Raw genomic sequence first — 25035 nt, 5'->3', positions numbered from 1 at the left:
CCTAATAAGTGAATTTGTCTTACCAATGTAAATTGTTTGATCAAAGCTTGACTGATCTTAATGATTCACGAGGAATGCACATTAATTAATCTCACATCTAGCTTGATCGGCAATGCTGACCACATTCTTGCATGCATGTAATTAATCGGAATGAAACAAGACACCTTCGAGAAATTGGCAGTCAACAGCCTGGACACACAAATAAAACCACACATTTCCCCAACTGTCAATTCACTTTGTTTGAAGTGAACGCAAAGAAAACCGCAAACAAAAGTCACACACCCACTCCCAAATAGTGACATCTTCAGATGTGATTTGGTATTTAATCAGTACTGGTTAATTCCATTTTTATACAGTAGTTTTTGTCTGTAAATCATCCAAAGCAAGAGGGGGAAGTCCTGGTTGTCTCTGGGTAATTCCCACACGACTACTCTAGTGTGTGGGTTGTTCTCGTCAAAACATTTTCACGCCAACCATATTGAGGTCGTATGTCAATCAACACTGATCCCAAGATCTTTGAACACTAAAACAAAAAGCAATTGTCAAATTTTCCATCCGCCGATTTTCTACATTACTTTTGTGACCAAATGCATTGTTTTATGTGGCTCACTGAAGCAAATGGGTTTTGTGTACTTCATGCTTCGCTTTTTTTAATGTGGCTAAAAACATGTACCAAGCTAAAATGTTATCTTCACCTTTTTACAATCATTTGCTACTAAATCGAATGAACTGCGATAAATCCAACAGTAGTGCAAAAACTAGTACTTGTTGATCTTGCCATAAGCACAACACAAATGTTGCTAAGTGATGATGTGCTAATTGAGCAAAGCATTTGCCAGTGTTAGAAATTTCAGACTGTCATCGCTTAACCCAAAATATGGCATATCACGAACTAAGAAAGTTCAAAAGCAAATTAAATGCTTTCAATGACCAACAGCTGGAAGTTTCCATGCAAAATGTCAAGTGGGACAATAAAACAATGGCACAACATAAAAAGAATTCATTTATTTGATTTCAAATTGTTTTCTAATCCTGCTTTCAATCCCCTGACCAATGTTAATTGGTTTCCCCCTTTTATGACTTCCCGTGAAATGATATGTTGTTGTTTTGAGAATAAAATAAAAAAGCGAACAATACTTTTATGCATCAGTCTGTGATTAAAAGCTGATGTTTTTTTGTCTCGTAACAAAGCCTCTGTTCTGGGGCAATGACGAGATGCCTCAATTCCCGGCTGCTACTTACTTACATTTTCTTCTACGGTAAACAACACTGGCCTTCCAGTAAAATTCATACGAGGAGGTCCAAAAGATGTTCATTTCCTGATCCAAAGTCTATCAAGATGCACTTTCCCTCTCTCTCCTCAGGATTTACTGCACTGGCTTCTGTTCGATCGCTCTTTTTACACCATTTAGGCCGAGCCATTCCATTTGTTAAGTCCATTTCCTGTCGGAGAAAGTGGACACTTTACCTCTTAACCGCATCCTTTTCGTTTCTGCTTGTGTGTGAAACTTACCATCTGTCATTGTAAGACAGTAATGGAAACTTGCAGAGACCCACTTTAGATTCAAAGATGTCGTGAGCGATTCAAGAATGTGTCTTGACACGCATGTACTGACTGAATCGACCTCTCATCCACAACCTACATTTTTCAACCCACACATTGCACCATTATCCTTGCTGTACTGCAAGACGTGAATGTTCGTGCGTCGTATGCAATTTAGGAAGCAAACTGATCCTGATAAAGTAAAGCGTTGGGACTGTCCTGTTCTAATTGTGTTTTTGGCCAATTACGCAAACAGATACAGCAACAGGAAATGAGGCGAAATGTGATTAGCTCCAATCATTTCTATTCATATGTTTTAGTAATTTTTTTTCTTGTCGGGATTTCGCTCCCCCTGCGCTTGTATCTGCTTGTCGTAAAAAAAAAAAAAAAGTAAACGATAAGGGAGCATGTGACTGGACAAGCTTCATAGGAATGCAATCTTTTGTTTTACTTCACTGCAATTTCGTTTATGATGAAAAAACATAGTACCTTAAAGGACAACCGACGTCACTTTTTTTGTTTTTTAACCGACACCAGAAAAACGTTTTATAGCATCTAAAATACCCAAAACATACAAACATACAAAAAATGATATTTTTAGTCAAATGCAAAACACAGATAAAAAGGACTTAAAGTGTCCAAAATCTGCAAAAAATTGAGCTGCGAATTGGGCATTTTCAGAAAGTCCTGCCCCCAGTTCTTGACGTCACGCCAAGTTCTGAAGAGGAAAGCATACATGTTTGCAATCAATTGAAGAATTTATTTGTGCCATTTTGAGGCAACATTGGGGGAAAATCTCTCACCCAAAAAAAGAGGCACAAAATGGCGACCTCCTGTGTCCACCTCCGTTTCCACAGGCTGGTAAATTCCTTATATGGCGCTTGGACGCCCTCTTCTGGCGGCTTTTGGGTGCAACACGAGGTCCCCAGACCAAACATGTACAGCAAATAAATACATTGACGTGATGGAAGGACCGCTACAATGCGTCTTTTTTACGGTAAAGGGCGGTCCTTTATTGACGTCACGTACGGACTCGTCACCAACTCAAAAACAAGACTTCCTGAATATTCAGCGCGAGTCTTAAAATGTAAAATATAGCTATATGCGAGGAATCTTTGTAAAATACGCTCAGTAGAAGTCATTTGAAGCCATTTTACAAATTATGGACACAACTTGTCCGGAGATGTCGGTTGTCCTTTAAGATACAAGTGACCCGTTGTTCGTGAGTTCTAAACAGGACCAATTCTTTTTTTGGCTTTGGTTTGCGACCAAAATGATTGAAATTTACTAATTTTGCATTAAAATATTGTCACTGAATTTGAAATGAAGTAATCTTAATTTCAAATTTTTTAAAACCTAGTTAACTCATTCACTGCCATTCATGAATTTATTCGCGAATTGAAAATATGACATTCCTGAATTAGTTCGTTTTTTGTTTTTTCATGCTTGGGTGCCGATAAAGCGCTGGCCATGGCCTCTGGCAATGTTTTTTATTTTCCACAAGGGTAATAATTTCCCTTTTTTCAATGTTAGCGCTTTGTTCCAGCTTCAGCTGTTGTTAAAGTGCTGTATGAACCAATATGTATTTATTGTATGTATTTTGGATAGCCACCCTCAGTTCATATAACTCTCGACCCATATAATTTAGCAATTAACTCTTTATTTCTGATAAAAGAAGAGAGTCAAAGGTTTCTAACGCTATATTGAATGTTTATGTAGTCCTAAAACGTATTATTAAAACTCAATATTCTGTGGGTCTTGGAATTCGAGTGACAATGACAAAAACCCTGGCACTGGAGTGGACACATTTTTTCACATGTCTGGCAGTGAATGAGTTAATTATGTTAGTACTAAATAGTGCAGCACTATCAAGTGTTGTTTTTCCTTATTAAAAAAAGCTGGCAAAAATATGTGACGTTTGTGCAAATTTACCAACACGTTTTATTAAACTGGCTCTCTCAGTACGGATGGTCTAGATCAGATGCCCTGGTGGGCCTGCATTTTTTTTGCCATTTTATTCTTATTTTCTTTCAAGATTTTGGAAATTCTGAATTTAAAAAATGCTTTGAAAGACCTTAATCATAGGTATGGTGTACAGGGGGGAGTTTTTAATCTGTATTTAAAAGCGCTTACAATTTCGTTTAACTTCACGTCTCTATATTTCAGAAGTAAAGTCCAGATTTATCAAAAAATAAAATAAATCTAATGAAAAAAACACAACTTTATTGTTGCAAGATGTCAAATTTTTATCCTGTCAAATGTGTCTGATTTCATGCCATTTTTTCCCCTTTTGAAGATCGCAAGTTTCATGACGGTGGCATTTCTGAAGGGGACTTTGGAAACATTTCCCTCCTGCCTTGTAAAATCTGAAACATTTTGCCAAGGCAATCCAACAAAATCAATCAATATTTTTGTGCTTGCATTTCACACGCTTCTTTTCCTGTTGGCGGTTGTGATCTGTTTTATTTGGTGCAACAATGTTGCAAACTGAAGGCGTGGTATTCTGAGAGAAGGCGGGGCGAGGGAGCCTGTTGGTGAGAGAGAGAGAAAAAGAGAGAGGTGGTGCAGCTGAGCGCTGCTTTCAAACTTCAATCTTCCTTTCAACGTGGCTTGCATGTGGACCACTCGAGAATATGATCTTGGGGAGGTGAGTTTTATCATTTTTCTCTTGTTTTTTTTCCCCGTTTGAGTCGAATAGTTCATTTCTGCATTATTAATAGAAAATGTGCCAGTTCCTATGTTGTCTGTTTTACATTCAATACATTCATGTACAAAGAAATGTCCTCACAATAGGCTAACAGAACAATATGTTGCAGGAAATTTGATAATTTCCCACCACATGACGATCATAGTTGCTATCATTGCCAAATTCTTTAAGATTGAAGTTTGCTGTGCAATGTTCAGCGAACCCTAGGGATTAATGTTTTCAGGTGAAATTTCTCGATGGTTCACCCAGTAGATTTGCAATATTTAAGTGGTCGTCTTCATCATGCCGTGGTCGTCTTCATCATGCCTATGACACGATACCTTGCCATTAGAATGTGTCACACAGGATGTTATCCAGGGGAAGTTGGCACTGAGGTTAGTGTCTCATGGTGTCATCGATTACAGAATGACTTGAGGTCACAGGAGTGGAGATACCCCCGTTTAGAATTTTTCCATTCAACTTCTTTTTAGAGCTTTTCATAGAGTTGCTTGTTCTGCAGCCACAAAGGAGACACACGCCAGTGTATTATTGTGCGGGACCCAAGCCTGGATAAATACAGAGGGTAATGTCAGGAAGGGCATTCGATGTAAAGGCTTGGTCAAAACAAACATGCGACTCAAACCTCTGAAGATGGAGGACACTGATTCGCTGTGGCGACCCCTGAAAGGAAAAATTGAAAGGAAAAGAAGAAGAATTTCTTGTTAGAGCACAGAAGAAAGACATTGACCACTTGGATTTGCGTTATTTTTATTCCAAATTCAATTCACCTGTAAAGCTTATAGTGCATTTGATGTCCATCTCGAAATTTTGTTAGAAATCCGAACATCTTGTTTTTGTGAGTTCTAAATATGTATGATAAAGAAATCTTGTTTTTCCCGCCTCCAGAATGCTGTGGTGAGAACATCCTGACCACCCCTCTCTTCCAAATGAAACCAAGACCACACTTTTGCTTCTTTGAACATCTGGGAGCCCTTTAGATTCTCCCCTGTGACTCATTCATGAACACAAGCATGGCATGTTCTGGGCTGTGTCCCAACATCACATGCAGCGGGAGCCTCACGGTGAAAGGTGACAGCAAGCCGGCGACCAGCATCATCATGTTCATAGCCGGCGTGGGTGGCAACCTCCTGGCGCTTTTCATCTTGGGCGTACACCGCAAAGAGCACCGCTCCACTTCATCAGTCTTCTCCATCCTGGTGACCGGGCTCGTCCTCACTGACCTGGTGGGCACCTGTCTCCTTAGCCCACCCGTATTCATCTGCTACGCTCGCAACATGTCTCTCATCGGACTTGGTGACGAGAGCCTGTGCCAGCTCTTCGGTTTTGCCATGAGCTTCTTCGGCCTGGCGCCCACCCTCATCCTGTGCACCATGGCCGTGGAGCGCTGCCTGGCTATCAGCCACCCATACTTCTACTCGAGACACATCCGTCGAAGTTTCGCCAAGGTGGCGCTCGTCATCATTTATCTCTTTTCCCTGGCCTTCTGCCTTCTGCCGTTCGGCGGCATCGGCAAGTTTAGGCAGTACTGCCCAGGTACGTGGTGCTTCATCGACATGGACGCCACGGGGGATGCCAATGCCGATAGGGTGCAGGCCTTCTCGCTGACGTACTCCTCTCTCATGGCGCTGATCATCCTGGCTGTGTTTGCGTGCAACGGTTCGGTGATCGCCAGCCTCTGCCAGATGCACCGTAGCCAGTTGATACGACGAGGCTCGGCCGGCTCTACGGGCAGGAAGAGGAAACTGAGCCTGGCCTTGTTCCGATGGGGCGAGGAGGAGATGGATCATCTTGTGCTACTGGCGCTCATCACAGTGATCTTCGCCGTCTGCTCGTTGCCGCTCACGGTGAGTACATCATCTATTTTCTGTGTGCCTATGCGTAAGTGCGTGCATGCATTTTTGTGACTATTTTCAACAGAAAGCAACAGTTTGTTCAAATTTCTCAAACGGATTTAACTCAGTCATTGCCAGATGATGTGCAAATATGTGTCCACTCCAGTGCCAGGGTTTTTGTCATTTTCACTCCAATTGCAGGACCCACAAAAGATTGAGTTTTTGGACAACATAAACATTCAATGCAGCAGAAGAAACCTTAGACTCTCTTCTTTCATCCCCAAAAAACTTTGTATTTGGTTCTAGAGTTATCTGCAGTGAAAGTGGGGGCGGCTGTACAAAAGGCAAATGCTGCCTCCTCGTGTGAGGGGAAAACATTGCCAGAGGTCTGATCCGCACTCACCCCCGCAAGAAAAACAAAAATCCGAACAAATTTGGGAATGGCTCTCCACTTCATGAATGGCATTAAATGAGTTAAAGTAGTTTTAGATTAATGCACTGCTATGTGTCAACACCATTTGAACACACAGAAAGGGGAAGTACAGGCTGAGTGAAAAAAAGGTCAAAAGTACTTTGGTCTGACTCATATTTAAGTCAAAAAGATACATGGAAGCTTGGTGGTTGAGTGCTTAGCACATCAACCTCACAGTGCAGAGGTAGCTACCGCCTTCTTGTGTGCAGTTTGCATATTCTCCCCTTGCCTGTGTGAGTTTTCTCTGGGTACTTTGGTTTCCTCCAACATTTCAAAGTGATGCATGATCAACTGATTGAACACTTTAAATTGTCCCTAGGTATGAGTGTGAGCGTGGGTGGTTCTTCATCACTGTGTGCCCTTTGATTGACTGGCAACCAGTTCAGGGTGTACCCAACCGAGTGCCCGAATAAAGCTGGGCACCCCCACGACCTTTGTGAGAAAAGCGGGTCAGGAAATGGATGGATGGATAAAAGTGTACAAACTTTAACTTGCCGTGACTTTTGTCGGGTTAGCTACATTCACTCTTCTCATTTGTTTGGCACAGCTTTTACGCTCACCCACGCTAGGAATTCAAACCTGCACAGCTTGAAATGTACTTTGGTTAATAGTGCAAAATATGACTGTCAATTATATACACTTCTGGGAAGAAAATAGCTGGAAAATTTAGAAAAGACTTTACCTGTATATGCATTGTCAAATTTAGATGTATATGTTTTTTCTAAATGCCAGAAGCTGCTTGTTTTTCGACAAATGACTCATTCAGCAGGAATCTTGCTTCTATGCGTCTGTTGCATCATTGACGTTATTGAGTTCACGTTCCTCCATGTCACTGCTGTCCTGGTTTTTCCACCTTATAACCGTCTCCTTCGATAGCTTGAACGGGTTCCGTTTTCAGTGACAGAGTGAGACGATGAGTAGTGTCAGAGCACATTGTGGATTTCTTGAAGAATCTTTTTGACTTCACTAACAGGATACCTGAAATGCACAAATAGAGTCATTCTGTGCAAGTTGTGGATGGAACAAATTGGAATTTAAAAGCCACTAGACATGACAGGTTCCCTCAGTCCGTCAGTAGAGGAGAGCAGTGACCTCAGCATGTCAAATGCTGTGCCTTTGCCTCAAAGCGGTTTGGCACAGGCGAAGCTCTGAATCGGTCATCATGGACATCAACATTCTCAGTTGTCCAAATCTGTACTCATGATCGAGTGGTCCCCATGGCGCGCAACTGCATTCAGAAGGTCACTCACCAGCATATTGACCGGTAGAGCATCTTTTACATGCTTTTGCAGAAAACAGTCTTCTGGGGAAGTACAAGTGGCCCTGTCATTTCCTACACCGGACATCAGTGTTGGTAGTCTCACTCCAGCTTTTCGTCCATATGCAAAACTTGGTACGTCTGTGCAATCTCCATAGTGATACCATTTATGTCAAATGGTTCAGGGTGAGGTCTGGGTCTCTTGAGTTGGAGTGGTTGCAGTTGCACAGGTTGACAAAGAAGGGCAAAAAGGTGTGCCTGAAGAAAGATGCCTCGCTCACTGCACTGGCATGGTGTGTGCATATGAGTGCGGGTGTGCATTTGCCATTAAAAAGTAAACCCAGGGAGGACAAGTCAATCAGGTTCATCACTGTCCCGTTCTTGCCACAAAATACAAGCCAGTGTACAACTAGCACGGGAAAAGTCCATTTGGTTAATCCAAATGTCATTGAACGCTGTGATTACTTAGCTTTACTTTTAGGTCATATACAGGAATCATTACAAATGCTCTAACCTGCTCCTTGTTGCTCACCCAAGATCTCATGTTCTGGTTGTCGTAAGAACCGAGTCCGGATAGCGAGCATGAGATCATACATATCAGTCACTCAGAGGCCAAATTGAGGGAAACTTTGTGACATCACCGTGGGCCTGTGATGTTCCAAAGTGGTTCCATTTGCCCGACTTTCTTCACGTTATGAGCCTGATCCTTTTGTTCTCGTCATACTCACCCTAGACTAGTCATAAGTGGCTTCGGAGACTCACGTAGATGCAGCCCGCCCCAAAAATATGTAAAATAGCGATGGCGGCGAGGAAGCATGTCAACGCCAGCTGCAACTTGATGACCAACACGAAATAGGTTCATACGATTGCAAACAGATGTGTGAGAAAATGGCTGATTGTACTTGATGCATGATTCTGCAAGCAGGGATTGCAATGTTATTTATCCTAACCGCGCTCAGAGCTCTGTCCTGGCCTGACATACCGGTTTTCTCAATCTCAGCACACCAGGCAATTTTCAGCTGATACTGAACTCCTATAAAATATGCATCCATGCACATTTTTTAAGAACACAGAGGTTTAGAAATGCAAACATGCAAGGTCCAAAAAGTGGAAAGAGTGAGAAAAGCCCACTGCAAAGCAGCTAACTTGAATACATCTACTTCCAGAATAAATGTACTTTTTGTAGCAGAACATGACTGTCCTGTCATGTTCCGCTTCTATTTCCCAATACATGTATTTCCCCCCCAAAACTAACAAAATTTTCATCCCACAATATCCCGCAATTATCAAAATGTATACACCTTGCTTTTTTATTGTTTTTCCTCCTAAAATATGATTCCTTGACATGTTAAATATTACATGTTCTGGTTATTCTTTTTAGTTGAATATTGGTAGTTGAATAAAAACTGATTTTTGTCATGGGCCACATTTTAGCGACTGTTTCTCAGCGGGGGCCTTCATGACGGAAACCAAATTTTGAAAAGTCATTAACTGTTGTTTAAATTGCTGGATTCAGGGGTTTGGTTAGTTGCAAAGAAAGACTGTACCCAAAAACAGTTTTCAATATTAAATACCTTCACTTGTCTTTGCCTCTAACGAGGTAGCAAGACAGCAATAAAATAGCAGTCACATGTCTGGTTTAAAAATCTTTAAACACGCCGCATCATGAAATAGCTGCTGAGTTAAAATTAAATGTATTATTATTATTATTATTATTATTATTATTATTAAAAATGTGTGACTAAAGTAATGGCATAAAGTCCGGAACTTTACATTTTAGCGGAGATTTTAGCAAGAATCACACACACAAGCGAACATGCTTGATTTGCTTCCGTTGGCCACATAAAATGACGTGGTGAGCTACATATGGCCCTCAGCCCTTGAGTTTGACACCTTAGTACTAAGTTTCCAAATCAATAATTTAATATTATCGTGATTTCAATATTGACTCATTCACTGCCAGACGTGCAAAAATGGGTCCACTCCAGTGCCAGGCTTTTTGTCATTGTCACTTGAATTTCTTTTTTCATCAGAAAAAATAGTTAATTCCTAAATTATATGGGTCTGGAGTTATATGAGCTTGAAATGAGGGCGGCTGTCCAAAATACAATGCAATACGTGCATATCGGTTTATATAGCACTTAACAACAGCTGAAGCTGGAACAAAGCACGAACATGGAAAAAAGGGAAATGCTTCCCCGTTTTGGAAAAGAAAAAAACATTGCCAGAGGCCATGGCCAGCGCTTTATCGGCACACAAGCAAAAAACAAAACCCGAACAAATTCGGGAATGGCGCTCTATGTCATATTTTCAATTCCGGAATAAATTCATGAATGGCAGTGAATGAGTTAATCACGATAATCACATTTCATTTTTTTTTCTTCTTCAGAGTTGCTCAACCCTAATCTCTAGGCACCACAGTTTATGATGATAGGTTTATGCTTGTATGTTGTTTCGCGTGGGAGCAGAATTGGGGAAGCGATGCTTTCTTGTGAGTTCTATTCCAGGGGTTCTCCTTTGGGACTTATGTATTTTTCTCAGGCTTGTCATGTTAACAACTTGAATGTAAAGCATCACCCACACTTGACTTGTTGCAGTCGAAAAAAATGACACCGGCAACGTGATTACTTTAGACAGCCTGTAAGTGATAAGATAGCTTTGACCAATGGCCGCTCAACTTTATTGTTGCTTGTGGCCTGTAAGAGAAGTTTTGAATTGTTTGCGAACCAGGAGTGGGGTTCACACGCCACGTTTTATATTCTGCGTCTTCAATTATGACTTTGTAAGCCTTTTAAAACCCGCGACGGCAATGAAGTTACTACAGGGAACCAAACTTTGGAGTGTTCCACTGACAACTTTGACAATAAAACTGAGGTGTACCTAGTGGACTCAATCGATAAGAATCCAAAGATAATAATAGTGGTTAATTGCTGAATTAAATATTGTGCTCACATTTGATTCATCGTGAATCCTTTATTGGGCTTTCAAAGCTAACCGGAAGAGACTTTTATGAACTGGAATAACAATCAACCGATAAATCAATAATGAAACCCAATAGCTCTTTCTGTAATATTGGTGATGATACTCAATGCCATTAAACTTGAATGTGTTAATATCCTCACCATAGTCGTTCTGTTAGGGACAGGTACAGACTTATAAAGCACCCAGCATCACTTGCACCATCAATATTGTTCCCATGACAACTACCCATCAATAAATGGCTCAATAAAGTGTAACTCCTCACTCATTTTTATTCAAAACTTGCTTCAGGAAAGTCCTCAAGAGTCACACTTTGCTGTGAAACTACCATATTTTCCGGTGTACAAGGCGTACCCAAAAGTATTGATTTTGTTCAAAAAAATGACCCTGCACCTTATAAACAGGTGTGCCTTATATGTGAATGAACTCATTCACTTCCAGACGATGTACCAAAAAATGTCCACTCCAGTGCCAGGGCTTTTGTCTTTGTCACTCAAATTGCAGGACTCACAGAATATTGAGTTTTAGGACTGCATAAACATTCAATGCATACAATACATATTGATTTATATAGCGCTTTAACAACAGCTGAAGCTGTAACAAAGCACTAACATGGACAAAAGGCAAATGATGTCCCCTGTTTGGAAAACTGTTTTCATTCATTGAAAGTTCACCTTATACTCCGGTGCGCCTTATATATGGAAGAAGTTTGAAAATACACCATTCATTGGGTGGGCCCCTTATACTCCAGTGGACTTTATACACTGGAAAATACGGTAATTTACTGCAATGACTGTCGATAAAAAAAAAAACTTCACAATGAATGAGTGGAATCTCACAATTTACGTCAGTGTCTCTGTAAATATATTCCAGATTACCGCGAGTATGCTTTGCAGTTTTTTTTTGTATGAAAGTGAAATATCAGAGAACAAAATGTACTGAGCAAATGAGGGGAAATTACTCTCACTGCTCCACTTCAAACTAGAGAGAGAATAATCCACCAATTAGTCATTTGTTGAGCAAGTCCAAATTAAACAATATAGTATTTACATAGTGGTAGCTGCTGGTTCTCCTGTTACACACAAAACCTTCACAACCGATCTGCATCATCCTTCTCTTCGCTCAGTTGCCAAATCATTTCAGAATATAAACAACACTAAAAAGAGGAACTTGTTTTTTGGGGGGTTTGACGAATATGGGGAAATGATACTTGTGCGGACTGAAGAGCTCTTGGCTTGATATGATTGTGCAAAAGGAGGTCTCCTTGAGACAGTTGCACCTCATAAATACAAACGACTTGACAGGCTGAAGCATGAAGCCAGCGTACATAAATAGAAGCATGTGTGCATACTGCGAAGGAAAAAAATGGTTTGAAAAACGTGTGTGTATATATATATATATATATATATATGTATTTATATATGTATGTATGTATGTATGTATGTATGTATGTATGTATGTATGTATGTATATATTTATGTATGTATTTATGTATGTATACATATATATATGTATGTGTGTATGTGCGTGTATATATATAGGTATGTGCGTGTGTGTATATATATGTATGTGCGTGTGTGTATATATGTATGTGCGTGTGTGTGTATGTGTCTATATATATATATATATATATATATATATATATATATATATATATATATATATATATATATATATATATATATATATATATATACACAGACACACAAACTACGGATAACATAAACACACAAAGACTATATTGATCAGCTCGCTGGTGACGGAAAAGGTTCAGCATAGCATGCCGCAATGCAACATTGGAGCTGAAGTGTGGCTTTAAAGTTTGTTTTCACAAGAGGGGTTAAGTGTTTGTAAAGATCATATTTTATTTTTCTCATCAAAAACACATTCCAAACATTTTTGTTGTTTTGTTAAGGGGCGTAGGGACTGAAATAGATTGATGGATGGCCTTTGCATTTATTTCAGCCAGAGGCTCGGTCTTTCTTAACCATTTATAAGCATATGTGTGTGTTTGTTGTTTTGTTTTGTTTGCAGAGCTAAGCGTGACAGTGATGTACAAATGGTTGGGTGTAACTCGGATTATGCTATTACAGGTTACCTTTGTTTCCCGCACTTTTGTTCTCACGCAGCTGCTGCCTGCCTATTTAGCACAAATGCGCATACACAAACAAAACAGACAGGCTCCTATGACAGAATAGATGCTTCGCTAAACGTGTTCTAACTATTAGAAATGCCTCTTCTTTGTGGAATGACATTTAAGCTTTCATTCATCTCACATCTCATGTTTGCCAAGAACATGAAGATGGCCACAAACATTGACTTGCAGATACTCTTACCTACAATTTGTCCATTAACTGTATGACTTCACGAACAAATGGTTCGTGTAATGATGTTAATAGGCACCCGGGCTTCCATTAAATGGTGATGAAAGGTTGTGCGGGAGATTTTTGATGATGAGCGAAGGGCAACAATGGCAATCTAGACAGCACACCAATCGCCTGTGCTGTGGATTTGCTTTTTTGAAGTAACTTTATCTGAAAATGTGAGCTAAACAATGTGAGCTAAATGTTACACTATGCTTTTTTTGTTCAGTTAGCTAGCTAGCTCGTGTTACTTCTGGGTTGAGTGAACACTGGCGAGTCTGGCTGCCGCTGCTCATCAGAATCAGAATCAGAATCAGAATCATCTTTATTGCCAAGTATGTAGAACACACAAGGAATTTGTTTCCGGTAGAACACGCTGCACTAGTATCGTTGTCAAAAAAACTGCTAAGTGGCACTATACAGTTCCATTTTGGCTACTGTTGAAAGAGTTCAAAGAGTTAATGGCTTGGGGGAAGAAGCTGTTTAAATGTCTGCTGGATTTGGTGCATCCGCAGAAAAACCTATCGTGTGACTTTAAAGTGACCAGGGGAGTTTTCAAAAGCGCTTATAAATGAATTTTATTATTATTATTATTATTATTATTATTATTATTATTTATTATTATTTATCTAATTTTGTTAGCTAACAAACTAGGTAACTTGGAAGATCAATAAAGTAGCTGGTGCTGTGCCGTGAACGCTCTGGATTGTCCATGACAGAACGAAACTTGTTCAGCAACAAACAGAGAGCCAAATAACTAAAATAACTGCCACTAAATAAATAAAAACTTAAACACACAATGCACAACTGGAAAGACTCATCATTATGTCAGAGACGTCATTCAAAATCTGTATTGAAAAGGCCACATGAGCTGACTGTTTTCTAGCATCACACAAAACAGCTCATGAATTGTATTGTTTGTTTATATGAGGCGTCCTTTTTCCTGCTACTGCCAGTCATTTTAATGGCACAATGTGCGCTACACAACTGTGTCTCAACAGCGTGTTTAATGTTCGGTCTATTCAGATTCTTATCATGACATCATTTATCAATGCAGCTCATGTTCTTGCTTGCCTTCTTCACCCACTCGTCTCCTTGTCAACGCTGCAAGTCAAACTTGTAGTAAGTAGTTGCACACATTTATTTTGATACAACGGCCAGTGTGCACGCTTCTCGTGCAAGTTTGTTTCGGTAAATCAGTTTTTGCATGCCATTCACATATTCCTAGGTATATACATGCCTTAAAGGACAACCGACACCATTTTTTTGTTTCCTAACTGACATCAGAAAAACTTTTTATAGCATCAAAAATACTCAATACACGCAGGCTGATATTTTTAGTCAAATGCAAAACACCAATAAAAATGAGTTAGTGTCCCAAAACTACTACAAAATGAGCTCAGAAAGTTTCAGTTTCAGAAGGTCCCGCCCCTTATTTGTGACGTCACGCCAGGACGTCTTGCCTTGCTCGAGAATTAAAACAATTGCTTCAGATTCGGAGAAGATGAAAAACAAGATGGTGCCCAAGCTCCGTTGGAAATGGGCTGATTTGTCTGCTGGGAATTTGTGTCAACTAGTATCAAATAGTAGTCTTGGTGCAACACACAACGATTCACCAATGTGTTATTTATGTGTTTTCCTTCTAATTTCTCCATCAACACGGATCAACACAAAGTTTTCAGACCAAACAAAGTACCCAAAATGCATTGTGTGTCGCTTTCTCGGTCAGGGGCGTTCCTGACGTGATGTCACGTCAGGAATCGTCATCAACTCGAAAACAAGACTCCTGAATATTCAGCGCGAGTCTTAAAATATAAAATATAGCTATATATAGTGGAATCTTTGTAAAATACGCTCAGTAGAAGTCATTTGAAGTGATTTTACAAATTATGGACACAACTTGTCCAGAGGCGTCAGTTGTCCTTTAAAATATAATTTGGGTCACAATTCATTTCTACTGACTTGACATTTTTGCATTCAAAATGAGTCAACAGAAATTGAGTCATTTTTCTCTTGAATTTCAAGCTCAACATGAATGTAGGCGGTTTATCTCCACATAATTTGGGGCATTTCTTTATGATGAAATGATTACAATATGTCAAATTCACCCCTCAAAAAAAGAGGAAGGATTCACTCTTCCCAACAGTGTTATAAAATTGTCCTTTATAGTTTATTTTCAACTTGAGTTCTTTTTATACAAGGTCCTTATCCATACACGAATCTCACTATTTCTATGACTGTGAAGCACGCGTTTATGCCTCTATTTAAAATATTTATAAAATCTATAATTCTTTTGAATGATCATGGCACTCCACCATTTGGTCAATTTTCCATAGAACACAATAACAAAAAGCAACATGACTGCGTTGTAAAGCTAATAACAATAATACCTTTCTTGTTTTCCTCGCTGACAGCATCTCCAGTTTTTTTTTCCTGTTTATTAAAATTGATACCCAGAGTACAATTCATAGCAATTGGATTTTGTAACAAGATCACAAACAGTTTTATATCCTTAGGGGCCTGGCCCAAATTATCATTAGTTTAAAATTGAGCCAATAAAAGGCTGTCGGTGACACATAACGGTGAAATAAAACACCCTCACGTCAAATAAAAACATATGAGAAGCATAAAAATCTCCATCATGTGTTGCTAGTGTGGCACACACATTGCCTGAGGTGCACTCATTTTTACTCTAGTGCGAGTGACATTTGAAAACAATATTTTTAGCTCCATTGTCATTTAGGAGCAAATATAAGTTGGATGCAGAACTTTATATTCAAACTTTCAGAGAACCTTGTTAGCAGCTAGTTTCGGGTATACCCTGCCAATTGCCCGATGAAGGCCAGAAAGACTCGCGCTGAGTCTTGTTTTCGAGTTGATGACAATTCCTGAAGTGACGTCACATTAGGAACGCCATTGACCGACACAAAATGCATTTTGGGCAGTTTTTTTCCGTCTGAAAACACTGTGTTGCTCGCGAAATTAGAAGGAAAACTTCATAAATAATGCGATGGTGAACCGTTGTGCGTTGCACCAAGACTACCAATCGCGGTATCACCATAAAGAAGGTGTTAAGTTGACACAAATCAGCCCATTTCCAATGGAGCTTGTGCGCCATCTTGTGCATTTTCTGGGACACTACATTGGAGTCCAGACGGCTCAAATTGAAACGGAAGGACTTCTTTAAATCAATTTCAAACATTTATGCATTCCTCTTCAGAACTATATGAATCATATTCATAACTGGATGAGTAACAAGAAAGCATCTTCTCCGAATCTGACACTTTAAGTCATTTTTGTTTGTGTTTTGCATTTGACTAACAATATCAGCCTGCATGTTTTGGGTATTTTAGATGCAATAAAACATTTTTCTGATGTCAGTTAGGAAACAAAAAAAATGGTGTCGGTTGTCATGATTTGAAAATCACCATATTGAGTTTTTTTGCGATGTTTTATGCAACATCGCGATTGCATTGGAATTGTTTTTGTAAGAGTAGAACTGTTGATCTAATTGTCTCATAATTCCCAAACGTTTGATGTCTACATTTCAAAAGGGAATTGTTCTCAGTGCTCCAAAAATTAAATGAGGGGAGTGTCAGCATGATCCTGTTTTGCATTACTTTTGTTTTTGCCCGAAAAAAAAAGTCCTTCCCATTATACGAGTGGCTTTTTCCTCCAGACTCACATGCATACTGGAATTTAGACAAGCTCTCTTTGGAACACCCTGAACTGATTGCCGGCTAATCTGATGGTATACATAGAAATACAACAAACACACATTCGAGGTTACAATCACAGCTAGAGACAATTTAAAACATGTAGTCATTCTACGATGCATGTTTGGGGAATCTGGGACGAAACTGAAATACCCAGACAGGAATGCCAGGGCCTGGAATTGAAACAAATAACCGCTATACTGCGAGGCAGACGTGCTAAACCAGTGTACCAACATGTCATCCCTCCTTAAAAGGTCAATTTCGTCATTCACGCAATAAAGAAGTAAAAACAAAAACTTGGATGATTACAACCAGGCACTGTGGAGTGTTCTGTGGTTTTGGTATTAGATGTTTGGTGAACCAAAGCTAATGTTTACCAGCTACAAGAACATGAAAGGTAGAAATGACTTTACGCCTGGAATAATGGCTGTTTTTGAACTGTCCCTGAAGGCAACACCTCAGATGGATGGATGGATAGATAGATAGATATTCTCCAACAAGAGTGGGTATTCAATGCCTTGACTGCGCCATATTCTGTAAGAATGTAATCCGAGAGGGGACAAAAATCCACTGTTTTATTAACTCATTCACTGCCATTCACAAATGTATTTGGGAATTGAAAATAAGACGTAGAGTGCTATTCCCGAATTTGTTCGGGTTTTGTGTTTTCTTGCTTGGGTGCCGATACAGCGCTGGCCAGACCTCTGGCAATGTTTTTTCCCTTCCATAGGGGGGCAGCAGTTACCTTTTTTTCCCCATGTTAGCGCTTTGTTTCATCTTCAGCTATTGTTAAAGCCCTATATAAACCAATATGTATGTATTTCATTGTACTTTGGACAGACGCCCTCATTTCAAGCTCATATAACTCCAGACCCATACAATATAGGAATTAACTCTTTTTTTCTGATGAAAGAACAGAGTCTATGGTTTCTTGTCTAATGTTCATGTAGTCCTAAAAACTCAATATTCTATGGGTCCTGGAAATTGGAGTGACAATGACAAAAACCCTGGCACTGGAGTGGACACATTTTTGCATGTCTGGCAGTGAAGTAGTTTATGTGCCAGTAATCTTGTGTTTTTTTTTCCTTTCTGTCACGCAAATTCACTACTATTACATTTTATTTTGGATTTTGTAACACAGCTACATGGATACCGATCCTGACCAAACATTGCGATGGTTGAATGAGAATGGCGGTGGCAACAGAAATAAGTCACCCTACTTCAGAGCTTGTTGTTGATCTGCATATTTTTATTTTTCATTTTTATTTTGTTTTTTGGGCCGTGGGGTTGTGTTGTGAGGCCTGTATGGTAGCAGTTTCTTTCACAAGTACCAGCAGTTTGGCAGAGGCCTGTATGGTAGCAGTTTCTTTCACAAGTACCAGCAGTTTGGCAGAGGCCTGTATGGTAGCAGTTTCTTTCACAAGTACCAGCAGTTTGGCAGATAACGAACAATTCTTCAGAGAAAAATCTGCAAAAAAAAAAAAAAAAGATTTACAGCATGAGGAAATATCATTCCAACAGGCCAAAACAGAACATCCATAGCAGGTTTAGATGACAGGCAAGTTATCAAACACACTTACGCTGCTTCAGAAAGCTGCTTTCATTGTCATTTGAATTCTTCTAGCATGACTTGTCATGCCAATTTGAGGGACGCTCATTTCAACTGAACTACGCGCATAGTTAAATAGAAAAAAACAGACTGTTGATATTGAAGAGCATGGTAGTTTTGCTTAATCTAAAAAAACTTGAAAAAAGTCATGTCAAGAAGCGGTTGGCAAGCTGCGGTAGCATTGCCACATCTCATAAAACCTTCCATTTCCTCCCACATGCATGTCAGGCTGATTGAACACTGTAAATTGTCCCGAGGTGTGAGTGTGAATGCGGATAGTTCATTGTCTCTGTGTGCCCTGTGATTTGCTGGCAACCTGTTCAGGGTGCCCCTCGGCTTCTTTCCGAAGACAGCTGGGATGGGCTCCAGCACCACCCGCGATTCAAGTGAGCATAAAAGCAGTTCAGAAAAAGAATGAATGAATGAATGATGATGAGACTATGTACTTAACTGCAGCTGTGCAAAGAAGGGAAAAAGTAACTAATGGATGCTTAGACTCACTTATTATGGCACACACACACACAATTTGATTTATGTGGCTTTCAACGCCAAGTAAACAAACACAATGGAAATGCCACTGATCAATAACCAGCCAGAAACTTGTACTTAAGATATAATGATTCACTAACACTGACACTTTGCATTTACTGAAGTGCACTTCTGTCTGAACATGATTTGAAGGTCAAACTTGGAACTAAATATGATTATAGAACAGCGGAAATAGATGGTAAAAATTCAATTGGCCACAGCACCATCTTAAGTTCCACTGATTAACTCATTCACTGGCAGACGTGCAAAAATTTGTCCACTCCTATGCCAGGGTTTTTGTCATTTTCACTTGAATTACAAGACCCCCAGAATATTGTGTTTTAGAAGTAAATAAACATTCAGTTCAGCATAAGAAACCTTATACTCTCTTCTTTCATCCGAAAAAAATAGTTAATTCCTAAGTATGGGTCTCGATTTATCTGAGCTTGGAAGGGGGGCGGCTGTACAAAAGACATTGAAGGGAGACCATAGTAGGAGTTATATGCTCCCTCTTACGAGTACCAGTCAAGAATTAGGAAGCGGACAAATCAATGAAGAACCCTCCAGGGCCAGACCAGGGAAATGACAAGACAAGTTGAACTTACAACCTTGTCGACGTCCATTAGCATGCGCCATTTCTTTGGAAGCTGCAATCGTTCTCACCAACCTTCCATGATACGCTCAAGCAGGGACACACCAAACTTGCCGAATATGAAGTGTGCACAGGTGCGTTGGAGGTGTGAGTACATTCGAAGCGATGACTCACAGCGAAAGCAGTTAAGACGAAAACATTCATTAATGTGTTTTCAGATTGGACAGCGGTGCAGTATACTGTGCAATACATGCACATACATACAATGACATTAAGATACACTCACGGGGCGCTTCGTTTGGTACACTCATCACCTGTATGTGAGGGGAAGAACATGAGCTCACATTTTCTGATTATGTGTTGATTTTTATCTGACAGATTGATTCCGAATTGTTTTTTCCATTTAGGATTGGATTAGCCTTTAATAGTCTCGCAGTGGAAACATTTACACGTCACAGCAGCAAAGTTATGCAAGGAAGAGGAAAGGAAGGGAAGAAGTAGAAAAACAAAATACAGGAGCTGTTGGAAAGGTAGCCACTCTCGTGGTGCTATCTTGAAGTCAAAAGAATTAAAAAAAAAACAAAATAACATGACAACACAAAGAGCCATTTTGCACGAAGCAATTCTCGATGAAAGAGGAGAGAAAGCGTTCTTTTCACTAGTGGATTAAGGACGTCATGGTGGCGGTTGCGTACTCGGGCGCCATCTTGGACTTCTGAAGTATATTAGAGTATGAATTAAAACATTTTTGAACTTAAGTTTTGTTATAACACATTTTAAATACTATTTTCCTCTTTAGCTTAGAAAGCTCACCATTAATGTATTCACTTCAAATAGTTTGACCTTCTTGTTTATTTTCTGCCGACTTACTGTTTTTGACCTCCATCATTATTTTCCTTACTCTATTTTCCTTTTTTTTTTGTTTTACCCATCCAGTAGACGGTGTGTCCGAACAAGAGCCCCAATGTTTTGATTGATTGAGGGAGTACAAGTAAAACATTATTTGTCAGACATGCAGTAATCGTTTCTGGATGAGGTGCATGTCAGGATGATAAATGAGCATGCATGTGTGCACAAAACAAACGAAGTTCTGTACTTTCCAATTGGCGTCCTCTACCGTATGCCTGTCCAGACCACGCCTGCTTGTAAGCTTTAGCCTCAAGCCTAACACATTCATTTTCCGCTGTTTAAAGACCATGTGACACCCCCAACGCCTTGGGCAGCTAAGATTTGTGTCCTACCTTGCATCGCATGGAGGACCATAAGAGGCCGGGTGGCCTGAAATGTGCACAGGCAAATGTTGAACTCATAAGGAGATTTCTAGCAACGCTTTCATGATGGACGACGACATGCAGTTTTAAAGGACAACCGACGTCTCCGGACAAGTTGTGTCCATAATTTGTAAAATGGCTTCAAATGACTTCTACTGAGCGTATTTTACAATTTTACAAAGATTCCACCGCATATAGCTATATTTTACGTTTTAAGACTCGTGCTGAATATTCCGGAAGTCTTGTTTTTGAGTTGGTGACGAGTCCAGATTTTTTTTGGCTGCCATATGACACATAGAAGATGACACGTCTCTTCCATGAGATCTCCGGTTGTGTTCTCCACTACTTCAATCGCGATTTACTGTTGTTTTGTTCCCACATAAACCCCAATTCCCCACCCCGTTTCCCCCCGTCCTGCTCGTCAAGGGTGACCACATCCGTGTGAGTCTAGATGTGGACTCAGAGGTGGACTTGTTCCTTCTTTTTGTTTTCTGTCATCGACTAATTAATCATGCAGTGAGGCCCTAGCAACAGCTAACATTTATGGCAGAAATCAAAAAAAATATATCATTGAAGACTGCAGGATTTTTTTCTTCTGCAAAGGTCATGGAGATTTGTTGGCAGAGCAGAAGAATGAGATGGGAAACAGTTTTCACGGGCCAGCTGTTGTGGGCTTTTGAAATTACAAATGCAGCTGACCAAAGTTTGTGGTTATGTCCATCAACCTCCACTTTAAGTATGAGGTATACCACAAAAACATTCTGACCAAGACTAGCCAATAACAGGACAGTACAAATCAATGGTCAATATTTTACAGTTTATCCACTTCAACTTACAAAATAAACACTTTGACCATTCGTCTTTAAAGCACTCATGAAGCCAACTTTAACTCATTCGCTGCCATTCCCGTATTTATTCGGGAATTGAAAAGTGTGACGTTGACCGCCATTCCTGAATATGTTCGGGTTTTGGTTGTTCTTGCGGGGGTGCCGATAAAGCACTGGTCAGACCTCTGGCAATGCTTTTTCCCTTCTATGAGGGGGCAGCCTTTTGTCCATGTTTGCGCTTTGTTCCAGCTTTGTTCCAGCTTCAGCTGTTTTTAAAACGCTATATAAAGCGATAGGTATGTATTGTCTTGTATTTTGTACAGCTGCCCTCATTTCAAGCTCATATAACTCCAGACTCATATAACTTAGGAATTAACTTTTTTTTCTGAAGAAAGAAGAGAGTCTAAAGCTTCTTACGCCGCATTGAGTTTTTATGTAGTCCTAAAATTCATTATTCTGTGGATCTTGTAATTTGAGTGACAATGACAAAAGCCCTGGCACTGGAGTGGACACATTTTTGCACATGTCTGGCGGTAAATGAGTTAATTTTCCATTAAACTAACATATAAACATGTCTACTGCAAATAAGCAAGGATTCCGCCAGACCCTTAAAACTTCAGAATGAACTTTTTTTTCTGATGAAAGAAGAGACTCTAAGGCACAGGTGTCAAAGTCAAGGCCCGCGGGCCAAATCCGGCCCGCCACATCATTTTTTTTGGCCCGCGAAAGCAAATCAAACTTGTTAAATTCCATGATGATTGCTAAAATCTGAGCCAAAATTTCACATTTTTGGATGTCAACCACAATAAAAGTCATTATTCTTGACTTCAGATTTGAAAACGAGTTATTCATTAATTTGCTTTGTGCTCTATATGTAATATTTGAAGGGATTTAAACATTCTAATGGGTTCCCCAAATTCATAACGGCCCTCGAGAGGAAACCATAACTACAATGTGGCCCGCGGCAAAAAATGACTTTGACACCCCTGCTCTAAGGTTTCTAATGTTGGATTGAATGTTTATGTAGTCCTAAAACTCAATATTCTATGGGTGCTGCAATTTGAGTGAAAATGACAAAAACCCTGGCACTGTAGTGGACACAGTTTTACACATTGTTTGGCAGTGAATGAGTTAATTTTCCATTAAACTAACATATAAACATGTCGACTGTAAATCATTTAGAAAATTGGCAAATGAACCAGTCAAAGAAACACATGAATTAAAAAAAGCAACGAACCCCCAAAATATCTAATTCTCAATTATGACTCTCGTATTTTTAGATCGCCGGCTTCATCAACGCCATCCATCCGTTTTGCGGCGACCACGAGAACCTGACCGCCTTCCGCTTCTACGCCTTCAACCCCATTGTGGACCCCTGGGTGTTCATCATTTGCCGCAAGTCTGTATTCCGACACCTGCGTTCGTTGCTGACATGCCGCTTTGGTTGGGGGGGAGGCGTCAAGACACCGGCTCATATCCCCGCCATACCCTTACCCCTGGAGGGCCACGTGATCCAGCGCAAACCTCCGGACGTGATGCAATGCAGCTTCTATTCAGGTGTACCCACGTTACCCAATACATGATGGAGTCAGTTTTGTATATGTGGGTGTGTGGAGGGTGTGGTGCGGGGGGCAGCACACCCCAAGGAAAAACTATGACATTTCCAAACCTGCACTGTTCTTGATGAGGCACACTGACTCTTGAATAGAGGTTACGTACCACCCATATGGACAAAATATGTTCTCTAAATGTCATTAATTTTTGTCATTTTTTGACATGTAAGTCCAACAGCAAAGCGTTTTGAAGCACTCAGCAAAACAACAACACACGTAATATTTTTTTTCCAGCGCAAAGGGCTCTCTTGCATGAAAAATGCCATTTGAGGACGGCACTAGACTACTGAACAAGAAGCCAAAATTCGATGCCAGAATCTATTTTGATTCCCTCAAAATGTTCTGCATAGCATTCCAAAGACACCAAAAAGTAGTGATAAATGATATTACAGTTATTCACATTAAATACAATTTTACTTCCGGACAGAGTGAACGCTGGCGCGAATGGCTGCCGCCGCTCACCCGCACAAAAAAAATCCTGTGACTGTAAAGTGTCCCTGAGAGTTTTGAAAGGAGCTTAGAAATTAAATGTATTATTATTATTATTATTATTATTATATTATTATTATTATTATACAATACATCCATACAGGCTTTCATGCGAGGATGAAAGCGTCATTTTCACCAGTGGATCAGAGACGTCATGGTGGAACGTGCACGTCTGCTACAAGCTATGTTTTTAAAGCAAACACAAAGCTGTAGCATCCATTGACGAAACGAGATTGTCTCACATCGACTGTCCCACGTAAATCTGCTTCAATTCCAAGCCGCGACAGTAAGTCACTGTTTGGACGAAGCGTATTTATTGATTTTTTTTCTGTGTATCTTGACATTTTGGAATTTTCTCAAACTCCCCATGACCCATTCCACCCTGTTTGATGCCACATTAGTGGGTGTTGGCAAAAAAATGGAAATCAGTCATTCGTGTCCCGGATGCTAGTATGGACAAGCCATGGAATTGCTTAATGCTTTTTCTTGGATTGGATTAGATTTGCCTTTATTGGTCTCGCAGTGAGTCCTCTTTGATGTATGTTTTTCTGTCTATCCGGCTAGCTAGCTATTACCTATATATTAGCTAGATTTCTAACTAGTTGAGTTACTTCCGGGTTGAGTGAACCCTGGCACGTGTGACTGCCACTGCTCACCCACAGAAAAACGTATCCTGTGACTGTAAAGTGACCTTGACAGTTTTGGAAGGCGCTTAGAAATGAAAAGGATTATTATAAAATATCATTCTCTTTATTTTTGGTATCAACGCCTTAAAAAATAAATAATACTGTCTGTCCAAGATATTCTGGGGTACTGTATTTTCTGGTGTATAAGGCACACTGGATTATAAAGCGCACTCCCAATGAATGGTGTATTTTCAATCTTGTTCCATACATAAGGCGCACCTTCAATGAATGAAAAAGGTTTTTCAAATATATAGTTTTCCAAACATAATGCACACCAAATTATAAGGTGCTATAGTAGCGGCTGGGGTTACGCACGACTTCTTTTTCAGGGGGAAATGGAGTCGATGTCTGCTGACAGTAGTTGCGAGGCGCACCTGCGTATAAGGCGTGGGGTCATCTTTTGAAGAAAATCAAGGCTTTTGGGTGTGCCTTATACACTGGAAAATACAATACCTAATAAAGTCGAAAGTTGGTGCTTGTGGCTAAAATCATGCCTTATGTTTACAGTGTTTCTGCATTCAGATTGAGTCTCATCATAACCGTTGATGTG

At 40.0% G+C, this 25035-nt stretch overlaps 1 protein-coding gene across 1 annotated transcript; it reads left to right on the top strand.

Moving 5' to 3' along the window:
- The first annotated feature begins 3940 nt into the window (after positions 1-3940).
- ptgir (prostaglandin I2 receptor) lies at positions 3941-23863 on the top strand. Its single transcript, XM_089014414.1, has 3 exons — positions 3941-4190; positions 5136-6094; positions 22978-23863. Exons 2-3 carry the CDS (start codon positions 5249-5251, stop codon positions 23278-23280), a joined length of 1149 nt encoding a protein of 382 aa, XP_088870540.1. The 5' UTR covers positions 3941-4190; positions 5136-5248; the 3' UTR covers positions 23281-23863.
- Positions 23864-25035: the final 1172 nt, after the last annotated feature.

Source organism: Hippocampus bargibanti, linkage group LG14 (genome assembly GCF_051943395.1).
Source record: "Hippocampus bargibanti isolate YZ-2025 linkage group LG14, ASM5194339v1, whole genome shotgun sequence".
NCBI classification, from domain to species: Eukaryota; Metazoa; Chordata; class Actinopteri; order Syngnathiformes; family Syngnathidae; genus Hippocampus; species Hippocampus bargibanti.
Note: the sequence above shows the minus strand (reverse complement) of the source record. Positions and strands in the feature narration are given on the sequence as shown.

Coding starts and splice junctions, on each gene's coding strand:
- ptgir (XM_089014414.1), top strand. CDS start 5,249: ATGAACACAAGCATGGCATGTTCTGGGCTGTGTCCCAACATCACATGC. Junction 6,095..22,977: donor TCTGCTCGTTGCCGCTCACG/GTGAGTACATCA, acceptor TCGTATTTTTAG/ATCGCCGGCTTCATCAACGC.